The 12,732-nt window shown below is 48.2% G+C and overlaps 2 protein-coding genes across 3 annotated transcripts; one reads left to right on the top strand and one right to left on the bottom strand.

The window, feature by feature from the left end:
• Window positions 1-37: 37 nt before the first annotated feature.
• Window positions 38-2,458, top strand: LOC135816179 (uncharacterized). 2 transcript variants are annotated; one of them, XM_065329578.1, is made up of 2 exons: window positions 38-281; window positions 730-2,458. In XM_065329578.1, the coding sequence occupies exon 2, from the start codon at window positions 740-742 to the stop codon at window positions 1,889-1,891; it is 1,152 nt and encodes a 383-aa protein (XP_065185650.1). In that variant the 5' UTR covers window positions 38-281; window positions 730-739; the 3' UTR covers window positions 1,892-2,458. The 2 variants fall into 2 exon arrangements, with proteins under 2 accessions (XP_065185650.1, XP_065185649.1); XM_065329577.1 differs by having other exon boundaries at window positions 38-509.
• A 274-nt stretch (window positions 2,459-2,732) lies between these two features.
• Window positions 2,733-6,530, bottom strand: LOC135816180 (AP-5 complex subunit sigma-1-like). The gene is made up of 2 exons (XM_065329579.1): window positions 6,012-6,530; window positions 2,733-4,568 (listed from the first exon to the last, which is right to left on the bottom strand). The coding sequence occupies exons 1-2, from the start codon at window positions 6,162-6,164 to the stop codon at window positions 4,104-4,106; spliced, it is 618 nt and encodes a 205-aa protein (XP_065185651.1). The 5' UTR covers window positions 6,165-6,530; the 3' UTR covers window positions 2,733-4,103.
• Between the last annotated feature and the right edge of the window lie 6,202 nt (window positions 6,531-12,732).

Here is a 12,732-nt window from a genome sequence, read left to right as displayed (position 1 = left end):
GGATATCAGGCAGTACCCTACCGTAACGTTATGTGCAAACTGTCTGATTGGACGACCGGGACAGTGCCCCGTCAGTGGCTCAGTGAAGTGATGAATGAAAAGCAGCGACTCTGAGTCTGGGCCTAGCGCCTGTCTGGCTGAGTTGAGGATCGGGAATCGTCGACCCGTGACGCCGACGGTCCGGAGAGTAGACAAGGCAACCTCAGTACTACACTGTACTACTACAACTACTGTTACCGGAGTGAAAGATCTACAGCAGCAGCAACAAGCAACTAAACCCGGTACGCCAATAGCACTAGTAGTACTAGTAGATCTACCCAGGCAGTAACCAGTAACCTAGAGTCTAGACCAAACTAGGTCATGTCGCCGTTGTCGGACACCCACTGACCCTGTACCCCGTAGATCTACCGGTACGCGCACCGCACTACCTCGTCCTCAGACTGAGTCGGTGGTTGACATGAAGTGTAATGACTTTATGTAGGCTGTGCAGCGTGTGAGGGCACTTACAAGTTAGTAGTCGTTGCATGCGTGTGTGTGTGTCCTCCCTATACCACTAGAAAAAAACGGGGTGCCACAGTCTGACCAAATTCGTAGACTCTTTCGCCAATCTATGACATACTTGCTAACAAATGCTCAGTGAAAGATTGGAGAGCCGAGCTGTGACAATATTCCCTTTGTCTTTTACAATCGCTTAGTCCAGCAAACGTGATTTGGTCTGTATGTGCCCAGCGATGCGCTAATGATGACATCACCGTCCACTAGCTCTCAGTCTGCACTGACGGCGGGTCCGGAACAACGACATCATCACTATGGCTGGTTAAAGTGCGGGTCTACCCTGGGTGTATTGCTAATCAGTGCAATGGCTGCCGCATTCTGGACCAGCAACCCTCACTCGGCAATGAGAGTGTTATGGTACCGCGCCGTTGGATGTCCCAGCTGGTCAGCAAGCGACGGCGAAGCCATCGCAGCCAGTGCTAAATACGGCGTGATGAAGAGAGTTCATGCGAGCAACATCAGCCGCGGTCAGTTTGTGGATCTTGTCAGCCGCGGAGAGCCGTTCGTCATCCGGGCTGCATTCGCTGACTGGCCGGTGATGCAGGAGATTACAAACTGCTCAGTGCTGCAGCAGCACTATCCAAACATGTACTACTATGACTGGCAAGCCGATACTAAAGAATCGCTGGGGAGCATTGGCGACTGGACATGTCGCTCGGGATACTTGGAGAGAGCGGGCGGCACAACCGACCTACACGACCATGATCGTCTACATAGCGATGCGGAGAGACAAGAGTGGAGAGAATGGGGAGACAACGGAGACGTGTTTCATCAATGGCTGTCCACGCTGCCTATACCAGAGTTTATGCCCAGTGACGTGTGGCAACATCCAGCTGATCCGGAATCAGAGCATGTGCCGCAGCAGCCGTCAATGAGCGCGTTTATCGGCTCGAGCGGCACGGGAGTCACGCCACATCTGGACGAGAACTGTGAGAGCTTTGTCAGTGTCCAGTTCAGCGGGCGCAAGCTGTGGACGGTGGCGTGGCCGGAGGTCAACGAGAGCAGTGGTGCCTTGCAGTGGTCCACACCGCTAGCCGTGGTCCTGGAGCGAGGCGACGCAATCATCTGGTACATGTCACAGATGCATCACACGGAGGTCTTGGACGGTTGCTCGTTCAGTATGTCCATACAGTTCACCAGGCCCGCACCGCACCTGTATCATGCCAAGTTACGCACGCTCTACCGTGACACACCAGGCTGGCAAGAGCTGTATAGGCAGTTGGAAACATCCAACGACGAGTACTTCAGCAAATGCTCAGTAAGAAAGGATACGCACAGTGACCAATGGGTTGTTTCGTCAGATTACACCGACTCACAACAACTCAAGGTCAGCTAACAAAGTCACGAAACACATGGGTAGCTAATAATACTAGCTATTGACATTGTGACCCTCGTACGTTGCCTCATTTTGGCAGGCTGATCACTCGTGCAAAATTTAAGATGAATGAGCCTTGCTGTGTTGCTGTTCCCTAGACTTGCATTGTGATCTGTTCGGCTAGTCACTCTGAGCACTGCTGTTGAGACCTGGCACCGCAGGCAGGGTTAAAACAATTAGCTATCTGGAGACTGAGCAACCGCTTACTACAACAGACAGAGGTGTGTAGAACTCTCCGTATGACATTAGATTAGAAATATTGATACCGTGCCCGCTTTCATATACAGTCGACATACCCTTATAACGATAACCTCTATAACGACATTACCCTTATAACGATATTTTTCTGCCAAACCAAAATCACTCCATTGACTTTTGTATACAATGGCTTACCTCTATAACAATATTGCTATAACGATATTACCCCTATAACGATATAAAATGGGCTGACCGATCGACATTTTCCATTTTATAACAATATCTAGCAGGGAATGTATAGAGCCCACTATCCAGGTAGGGCAAGCTTCACTTGATAAGTCGCTGGGACATGTTGAAATACAATGGGGGCACCAGTGGGCACCTTGCTGTGTATATAATGCGCATGTACGTCAGTTCAGTGTAAAAAATGAACAAAATCCATGCATTATGACGTACATGTACATGCATGAAATGAACCAGTTACCCTTATAACAATATTACCCTTATAACAATATTTCTTGGTCTGACACAAATATCGTTGTAAGGATAGGTCGACTGTAGCATACATACAATGTCCATCCATCTCGGGCACCCGGCCGGAAAGAAGATTACAAGATCCATTGGGACTTCCAAAGTAAAAAGTATAAAATAATTAATTCAACGACAACGACGATGATGACGTGTTGAGTTTGACTGGTCAACTATAGTGGCCACAACCAGCTGCTCGATTGTTTTGCCATCGGTACATTTCTCACCTCACATTCCTAACACACTCCCTCAATGGTCTCTTTATTGCTGCTGATAACAATGAATCATCTTCTGACACCAAATTTTCGGGCCTAGCCCACCATTAGGGTAAACAATCAAATTGCAGGCAAACAAATCAGCCGTTTCTAATGGCACCTGTTAGCATCTCTGAAATCGAAGGCTCCGCATTAAATACGACTAGAAGTGTGATGCATTCCACAACACACATGCGCGCGCATGCACACACACATGCGCGCGCGCATGCACACACACATACACACACACGCACAAACACACACACACGAACACACAGTCTAAAAATCACACCATACACTCTCTCCATTCTCAGGGTGAACAATAAAACAACAAATTGATTTTTGAAAAGTCTCAATGGTTCGCCATCTCAAAGTGAACGTCATGTTTTCGTGCACGTCACGCAATGCCATTGTTCTACAGCGGGCTTTGCAGCAGAATTGTGTACTATGCGTGATACAGCACAATCATGTTACCGGTACTTGTAAGTTCACAATGTAGATACGTACTATGTACATACTGACCATACACTATGTGACTATGTCAGTGTGTGAGTGTGCGCACATCACTGGTGTGAGCATCGTGTGTCCATTCACAATATCTACTAGCACTAGTGTAGTAAAACCCCGCCAGCAGGGTTGACTGCATGTGCCCAGTCAGGCAAGTGTTATGTGAGTTGTACTTGTAAAGGATAGGCACGGTGAGTAAAGATACGACTATCTCAGTTCCGGGCTGTTATGTGTGTGTGTGTGTGTGTGTGTGTGTGTGTGTGTGTGTGTGTGTGTGTGTGTGCGTGTGCGTGAGAGAGAGAGAGAAGAGAGAGAGAAGAGAGAGAGAGAGAGAGAGAGAGAGAGAGAGAGAGAGAGAGAGAGAGAGAGAGAGAGAGAGAGAGAGAGAGAAGAGAGGGAGAGAAAAGAGAGAGAGAGAGAGAGAGAGAGAGAGAGAGAGATAGAGAGAGAGAGAGAGAGAGAGAGAGAGAGAGAGAGAGAGAGAGAGAGAGAGAGAGAGAGAGAGAGAGAGAGAGAGAGAGAGAGAGAGAGAGAGAGAGAGAGAGAGAGAGAGAGAGAGAGAGAGAGAGAGAGGAAGCACACACACTGACCCACAGCACCTGCGTACAATGCCTGCAGGCAGCAGCAGAGAGCATGGCACTGCGGCAGTAGAGGCAACATGACCGGTACAGACGGTACAGGTGTGATCACTTGCCCTGTAACAGCACCTCCATCTCCTTCTCCAGCTGACGTACAGCACGATGGTTCAGGAACAGCAGCTGGCCGTTGGGTAGGAACTGATGCAGCACGGTCATGACACGATCAGACTTCAACATGAACTCTGCGGCCGGCTGCTCCGCAGACTTCACATGTTCCTGGAGATACTGCACCAGGAGACAGAGCACCTGTGCCGCCACCACTCTGTTCTCCTCCTCTTCGCAGACGAGTGCATAGCCTGCACCGGCCGTGGCTTGCCACAGCACCACCTTGCTGTCATCTCCGGTGAATGGCATGCCCGGCCGCACTCTGAACAGGCCGTGCTCGTGCACCGCTTTCTCATCCTCACCAGCGCCACCACCGCCTCCACCACCGCCACGTGTCATGGCCGTTGTCATGCCAACCTCAGCAAGTGACTGCGACGAGGCGCGGAGAAACGAGTACTCGCTTTGCACCTGAAGCCAAATACGGAAAATGGAATCAGTCATGTAGAGTTGGAGTTGGATATCCATGAGCCTTCAAGGCACATGAGCTGCATGATCATGATACTCACTAAAACACAAATGTGTACCGGCATCAGCATACTGCGTACTACCCTGCCGTCACCCCGGTCATTTCCCCACAAGGTGCTTGTTGAGGGACAAGACTCGGCTGCCATTGCTCACTCTCATGCTGCTTTAGGCTCGTCTATATCCGGGTTCAGTAGAATACCACTCTTTTTGATTTCAACATTCAGTTACTCTTGTGTCAACATGCATCTGAAGCTACAGTGGAACTCACTTAGTACGTACCCGGGTGAGCTGCAACACAAAGCCCCGCTTCGTTTCCTTTGTGTACCTCTTGTGTACCCGGGTAAGACGTACACCGGCTTAGTACGGTCCTTTTTTGTCGCATGGATTTTCCTTCCATAAGCACAATCATATACAAATGTGTATGGATACGACGTACTCTGATAAGATGTACAAATCGTGTATGACAGACTTTTCAAACTCTCGAGGGCATTTGCCACCCCTTTTTTTACAACCCCAGCAATTTCCAATAGGCCTTATGCACGTTGTACAGATGCACGAAATCCCGTAGAATCTCGTAGAATCTTGTAGAATCTCGTAGACCCGGTTGGGTGTTGAATGTGCAGGACCCTATTGTGTTTACTGCTATTTCACACTATGAAATGGGCCCTGAAGGCATTTCATACGAAGACTTTTCCGGCAGAGATCTAGCTTGTAGTCGTTAGTTCAATCCCAAAGTGAAGAAGCTGGAAAAGCGATTGTTTGCCATGAATTATGAGGCTACAATATTATCGTAAATGGGTCAAACGCGCATGCATAGCACACAATGAACACCCAGCCATGTATAGCACACAATGAACACCCAGCCATGCATAGCACACAATGAACACCCAACCATGTATAGCACACAATGAGCACCCAGCCATGTATTGCACACAATGAACACCCAACCGGGTATGTACACACCTACGGCCATAGTACAGAACTTCGTACATATCTGTACAACGTGCATAAGGACCATGCATTGTGGGTGACTGAGCACAACAAATCGGCCAGGGTATTCGTCCGGCCAGCCGGTTCACCTGGCTCTGAAGCCCACGGTTAACCGGTGTCCAACTAGAACTTCGTAATCTTCATCTCTTCATCACACAGTCTGTATGACTCTAGTGAGTGGTGCAACTGTGCATTTCTGCAGTCTGAAAATCCCAGCTATGAGTTTCTCTGTGTTAGCTGCTTCAATCTGAGAGTACCGGTACGCGGTATGCCCAAGTAACAGAACCCACTGAGAATACTAACAGATTGTAAAAAAAATTGATGGATTGGGAGAACTTCGAATTCAAAGGATCAGTCAGGGGAGTCCTGGAGGGGTTGGCATATTTTTCTTAGTACCTGGCAGGCAACGTGCATGGCTTGTTCCTTTCTGAGTGCACGCAGCTGGTCTGTAGTGGCCACATCCACTGCACCATCCAGCTCGAACATGAACGAGAAAATCACACGGGTCACGTCGCTGGCAACCGTGCTGATTACGAAACCAACCACCATGGTGAATTAGCAGCAGAACCGCCTCATTCGGTCCAAATACAAATGCACAGAGCGTGCCTTGTGTATTCGCTGTCAAAACTTGAAAAATGAATTACTTGCTTGATCCGATTTGATCAGTTGCCATAAGCGTCTCCACGGGAACTGCAGCCAAGATCGTGGAGATTAGAGCACTCTCGTTCAGTTTCAGCTTGCACCCGTTTTTTTATATCTTTATCCTTCTCCCAACACCAGTAGTACACACGGAGCTGCAAAACACTTCTTACTGACGTCCTATCAAGCAGCTATCTGCAGCTGTCTACAGTGAAATAAACAAGAGAAGAAGACTGAGTGTGTTGCACTCTTGCAAATCCTATTTTTTCAAGGTTTTGAAAAGCAGAGTCATTATCGATATCGGGGCCTGCGCCTCCGTGGCGTCAGCTCGTAGGCTGAGCTGATGAGAGTGAGAACATGATCAAGTTTTTTTTTTTTTTTTTTTTTTTTTTTTTTAAGTAAAATCAGTGAGCATGTCATGAAAATAAATCCGAGAAGAAAGAAAAAGGCCCAACCCTGCCCTGCCAGTTATTTGGACTTATGGGGGTCGCCATGGCAAATAATAAATAATAAACATAAAACTGCACACGTTCGGGCTCTCCGCCTTCTCCGTGAAATTATAATACCGTAAAAGAAAACTAGAGGGGAAAAAAGAAGCAACAATGAGGAATAGGAACTGATTTAGGAACCACTTGCAGTCAGTTACACAGGGCAGCGGGCCTCGGCAACGGCCAAGGTAGCAGATGCATCCGCCACATCGCTGACGCGCATGGGGCGTCGCCGAGCACCACGCAAACAAACCATGCTGGAGCGAACCAGAGCAAAGCCAAGTCGGCAGCGAATCCACGCCATTACACGGTTGTACGGCTCCTTCGTCTTGTCGGACAGGAGCCCGGCAATCCGCTTATAGCAGGCTGTTGCCGACTTGCCCATGCCGCCTGTTGAGGAGAGAACGAGAGGTGAAAAAGTTGCATGTTCGATCTCTCGAACACGCTCCTCATAGCAGCGGCGTTTCTCCCGTTCGTGGCGCTGGTAGCAGGAGGGTACTGAGGTGGAGCGATTTGAAGCCGCGAAAGGGTTAAAAACCCGTACGTCGAAGAAAGTGCGGTCAAAACGCCCACCCCAGACACCACTCGCTGCTATATCCAGCCTAGCCTGGGGGTCCGTTATGGCAGAGCGGTAGCGGAATGCTTCCCCAGTTACCGGCTGCAGGTGTGGTTCAGTGGTGACGTTGTTGGCGACCCGTTTGAGGAGACCAGCCGTAACATCTCGTACCTCGTTGTGCCTCAGTGAGGGAAACCCACCCAGAGAGCACGACAAGGCGTGTGCGACGGTGAACGATGCACCACACGGGCAGATCGATGGAAGGTGGGCTGGCGGCCAGCCATAGCGGAGCGCAAGGCCATCCCGGAACTCACCCTTCGAGAGGGCAAAGCCATGGGCCTTCAGGGGTCTACAGGTCAGCCAAGCCGACGCACCCTTCTCCGCCGCCAGACCGACACAGAGCTGGATATCAGTGTTCTGCGTCAGGATGAACTCTTTGGCTGCTTGGGCCGTTGAAGTGCGGGTACGACTTGCCACCTCCCTCTTAGTGGACCGTACCAGGTCCAGCACATGGCCAATCTGGGTGTCCTGGTCCAGAATCTTGCGGACGAGCGCCGAGGTTATCGCTGCCGATGCCCGGAACTGGTCGCCCAAGGTGGTGGGGTCGACTAACCGAGGCCTCCTTCACGGCATGGGAAAGCAAGGACCCTTCGCTCACGTGAGTTTACTGGCTTACCGCACAGGGCAGGAATAAGGACATTGGTGATGGTGTCTTCCAGAGGGCCAAGATTTTCAGCAGCACACTCCATGACTCTGCACAGGAAGGACCAGCGATGCTTCAGGCCTTGCGTGAATGCTGCATAGGCAGCCTGTGGCTGGGTTTCGGCAATCTTGGCCAAGGACACGATCTCGTCTTTCCACCCGTTTGCCTTCTGGGAAACATAGCTCTGGACGAACTCCGTCGATCCGAGTGCAGCACCTAGAAACCGGTGGCCGTCGGTGGTAATGTGCACACCGGTCCCTGCAAAGGCGTCCTCAGCTTCCGTCAGGTGACCGGCCTTGACAACCAGGACTGATTTCTCAGCAGTCAGTGAGTACGCGTAGATCTACGTTTTGTAGATCTACACACAAGATTAAAGTATGGGGGGGGGGTCTTGATTGTCAAGAGTTCATAACCCCCAAGAGTGTGCAACTCCTGATCAGTCCCTGTATGGAAGCCCGCTCGGCGGAATTCCTTCATTGCGTCATTCTTGGTGCAGTGCGATGAGTCACGCCGATGAATTCTTCTAAAATTTACAGTCAAACCAGGATGCTTCCCCAGGGTAAACTGCCTAAACGGCGATTCTAGTCCGAGCCTCAAGAAGCAAAAGTGAAACAAAGAACACGATCCTAAAGACAAAACTATTTATTTTTCGATGCAATGGTGACTCTTCATCGCCTTCTTCTTTCACCAGTGCAGTCAGTCTCTTCAAGAACAATTTCTTCCGCAGGCCATCGGCATATTTCCGGTGCTTTCCTCGAAGATGATTTCAAATGGTTGAGGAACTAACTAATTACTTGAGAGAATACGTCGAAGGAGCATTTTTCGGCTTACTTCTGCGATGGCCTGCGATGGCCCAGTTGCGGCAGTTGCGTGGGGTGCGACATGGCTGCGATTTGGGGTTTTCCCGGTTTCGCGGCTGTCGCATCGCGTGTCGCATCGCAAAAAAAGCTTCTGTGAATCCCGCGGGATTCACAGAAGCTTTTTTGCGATGCGACACGCGATGCGACGCGATCTGCGATGGATGCGTGCGATGCGAACTCGCGAAATACCATTCACAGAAGAAGTCAGCGATGCCACAAAGTTTTGCTGATTTGGGTACGTCACCATGATATTCGCGCGGTTTGACACAACTTGTAAAAATTTATAGGCAACTCTTGCACCTTTGTACAACTTTGCTGTTATGTAGAAAAGGTCAAAATCGTACACCAAATCGCTTGTCGCATCGCATCGCAAAAGTTGAGCCAAGCTCAACTTCTGCGATGGCCCAGTTGCGGCAGTTGCGTGGGGTGCGACATGGCTGCGATTTGGGGTTTTCCCGGTTTCGCGTCTGTCGCATCGCGTGTCGCATCGCAAAAAAGCTTCTGTGAATCCCGCTTTAAGTTCCGTTTTTTTCCCACTGATGCGGATAGGAACGAGAAAATCGATTCTGGGTTTTCAATAATATTTTTGTTATAAAATACACAGTAATACATGTCAAACAAGTAACGTAGTTGCGTGATGTCTGCGGCCATCATCCTATTCATAGCTACTAAGTACATTATTATTACTATTATTAAATTTTTGATAGATACATGTACAATGTAGATCCCTGTTTTCTCAGCTTTTCGGATGATCGCTTTTTTTCGTGTGTGAAACTCGGAGTAAAACACTTTTTGTAACAGGATGAAAAAAGTGGCACTACTGAGACACGTACACGTGATCAACAGGAATCATTGAAGAAGGGGTCGGTGAGAAATCGTCAGAATCCGTGTTCAATAAGTATGCAATTGTCTGTAAACCCCGGTGCAGCTAGCAAAGCCTTTGCCATTAGCCCTTTCCCAAAGGTGCTCGCCCTTTTTGGCCCTTTTTGGAAAAGCCCGTTTCTTTCGCCCTTTATTGCGTTTTTTGGTGAATATCGCCCTTTTTTAATAGCTTTTTTAGCTGAAAAAGTGCTAAAATCTGTTTGCTCATGCATGCGATCACACTGTTTCCGAGTGCTCGATGGGCCTTGGCACGCCGCTTTTTTGGGGGGCAACAAGTTGGTGAAGCTTGTACTTTGTACACAATGCTGTAAAAAGTGGGTTTTTTGAACTTTACTTCCTGTCGTGGACCCATAGATGGAAGAGTGCGTATTCATTTCTCAGCTTGGGTTCATACCTGAACATGAATCATGGCTATGCTTCACTGAAAAAAGAGCACATTTTGCCTTTCACTGAAAAAAGAGCAACTTTTTCAGCATATTTTGAGGGACGCGAAAAGCACTATTAAGGTAGCAGTACTGGAAAACGGGTGTCAGATTTAGCCAAAATATCAATTTCACGGGAACTGCTTCAAGTGTGATTTTTCTGAAAGAAGGAATACCAAAGGCTTTACAAATGAAATTTTTTGGCATTCGAACCAGTCAAAGCAGAGATATGGCCCTGCGAAAACTGAAAATACCCGTCAAAATGTCAAAATTGCACTGATCAGCTGATCGATGTCAATCTATTTCGAGAGGGTTTCTGTACAATATCAGCGCATCCTTCCCAATCTCGGCCTGATTCACACTGTCTGTCCAGCTAAAACCAGTTTAGAGCTGGGCTGAGCGTCGCGATCGCCACATGCAGCGCCTGCATGCCTGGCCTACGCAGCACGCTAGCTGGCCTGCCTGGCCTCAAGTAGTTCTACCCACGCAATTGTATTTTCAAAAATGATAAAAAAATTCTTTGTTCTCAAACTGTTTGCCAGTGCGACGAGCGTTTGTCATCGACGTTGGAACTCTGCGCTTGAGTTGTTGTGCTGGCGCTACTTGGTCAGAAGATGGGTGATGAACACAAGCGAAGGTCGCTCAGCAGGCCAAGGAAAAGCAAATTTCCTAGAGCTACGTCCAAGCTCATTTCAAGTCCTGAATTATTTGAGCCAATTGAGGGGAGTGAAACCGAACACGAGTCGCAGGCTGATGGAGCTGGTGAGGGCGTAGAAGATGACTCTGATCTTCCAGGTGATTTGTTATCCAGTGATGCCTCGTGTGATAACGATGGAGATTAGTCTGAAGAGGATTGCGATGATATTCCATCAGGAAATCGAATTGTTCACATGGAGAGCTTACAGCAATTGGTGACGTCAGCGTGTGTATGTAGTAATTATCAAGAGGGCAACCTGACTATCAAAGATAATTTTCGTCGTGGCCTCGCCGCAACAATTAGTTTGCAGTGCGAATCGTGCTGCTCATCAACCAGTGTAGCCCTGGCAGAAAGACACCCACTTGCTAATTTGTACGATATAAACCGGCGCCGCAGTGTGCTTGCCATGCGCCTTATTGGTAGTGGACGAGAAGGTCTGAACAGTATATGTGGGATATTGGATATGCCGCCTCCTGTTAGCAAGTCCAATTCTGGGCACAGCGATGCACTGCACACTGCTGTGGAAACTGATGCTAGGGACAGCATGAAGAATGCTGCACAGCGTCTTCTTGTTCGGCGAACAACAGAACAGCATTCTCACCCGGAGCATGTTGCAGTTAGCACCGATGGAAGGTGGATGAAGCGCGGGTTCTCATCAATGTTTGGTATGCCAACTGTTGTCCTATAAGACAGGAAAGGTTCTGGACGCGGAGGTGCTATCAAAACACTGCAGTGGATGTGAAACTTGGAAGAACAGATGGCAAGCAGGAAAAATTTCTAATGCTGAGTACGAACAATGGAAATGTTTTCGGCTGTGCTGGAAATGATGAGCTGCTCTAAGTTTCACTTGCCAGCTCTGGTCTTCTCAAGTTGGATGGAGAGAAGCAGTATCACAGGAGGAGAAGGTCCAGTGAGGAGCAAAAGTCAGCCAGGAAGAGAAGAAGAGCCATTTGAAAGGGATTTGCTGACACGACACAGCAAGCAGAGGTAGTCACATACATTGCTGGAGGGTTCTCAGAGTGCCAAAAGTTAGTGTTTTTTGGCCTTCCGACCAAACTTTGGTACACTTTATCTCCAGACTGGCTCATCACAGCCCAATAAACCTTATATGTAGATTGATCAGTGGAAAATTTCCCAGATGCTGAATATATTTATAAAGCCATAGTTTTTTGTTTGGCGGATGTTAGCTGCCTCAGTAGTAATAATCTTTTTCGACGGTGACGGGCATCTTCACAGATGATGTTGACTGGGTGGTGCTATTTGTGTCCTATCTCCAATCTGTTCTATTCAGCATCTGCTACTGTTGTAGACTGTTGCTTGTGATGCAATTTTAACTCTTCAGCTGATATTATGTTGCTGCTAGCATGTACCAAAAATCTGAGATGACGGCATTTTTTTACTCTCCAGTGCAGTGAACTTTTGGGACGATGCAAAGTAAATAAGTTCAAGGTAGTACTTTTATTAGGTGGTGGCGTGACTCATGAATCTGTGCTCAAAATTTTGTGGGAAAAGATTCACAGACACCGAAGAAATACCCGATTTTAGTTGTGTGTATTTGCGAATGGCATATTCCAGTACTGCTACCTTAAAGTGCGAATTAAAAGAGCACCTTTGGGAAAGGGCTATTTGCCATGGCATTGTCAGCTGTACAAAGGATCTAAATGTCATTATAATATCACGGTTTCCAGGACAACCATAGTTTGTTAGAGTCTACTGTATTTGGAAATACACTCAGACGTCTCTTATCCTGGCGTCGGTCAGTGTCGTGCAATGTATCGCATGAGCTGATTGTCAAAGTAACGGGTGGTGTTATAATAGTGGACATTATAGCGTAATATGAAGTTCCTTGGTCCTTTTCTTTGTTATAAAT

The sequence above is a fragment of the Sycon ciliatum genome, chromosome 4, assembly GCF_964019385.1.
Source record: "Sycon ciliatum chromosome 4, ocSycCili1.1, whole genome shotgun sequence".
Taxonomy (NCBI): Eukaryota; Metazoa; Porifera; class Calcarea; order Leucosolenida; family Sycettidae; genus Sycon; species Sycon ciliatum.
Note: the sequence above shows the minus strand (reverse complement) of the source record. Positions and strands in the feature narration are given on the sequence as shown.